The sequence below is a fragment of the Penaeus monodon genome, chromosome 19 (genome assembly GCF_015228065.2).
Source record: "Penaeus monodon isolate SGIC_2016 chromosome 19, NSTDA_Pmon_1, whole genome shotgun sequence".
NCBI classification, from domain to species: Eukaryota; Metazoa; Arthropoda; class Malacostraca; order Decapoda; family Penaeidae; genus Penaeus; species Penaeus monodon.
The window spans coordinates 45,994,931-45,995,262 of NC_051404.1; the positions used below are offsets into that span (position 1 = coordinate 45,994,931).

General features: G+C 49.4%; 1 protein-coding gene across 1 annotated transcript in view; it reads right to left on the reverse strand.

Moving 5' to 3' along the window:
- The window catches only part of LOC119585419 (Ig-like and fibronectin type-III domain-containing protein 1), a gene marked incomplete in the record, with an annotated part of 121,576 nt that overhangs the window by 1,822 nt on the left and 119,422 nt on the right, over window positions 1-332 (reverse strand). Inside the window, 1 exon segment of the mRNA XM_037934081.1 lies at window positions 129-310. Coding sequence (XP_037790009.1) covers window positions 129-310 — 182 coding nt within the window.

Consider the following 332-nt stretch of genomic DNA (forward strand, 5'->3'; position numbering starts at 1 on the left):
TATATATATAAATATACACAACGCACACGCCCAGACTGCGTTATCTGTCGCTGCCATGCTTCAATCCATTGTTCCTAATCTTTTCGTAACTTACGTAAACACTCATGGACACACAAAGGACCTCTTACCTGCACAGTGTCTCCATTTTGTTCCCGAATATAAGATGGGTTTTCGAAGGAGATTCCTCCGTTGGACGCGGATTTGGTGAAAAGCAGCTTGTTCTTGCGCGCCCAGAAGATGCCAACGACCACACACACACACAGCAGCACCACCGCTATCACGACGCCCACGGCCACAGCCACGCTCGAACCTGCGCACGAGAGACAAGGTAA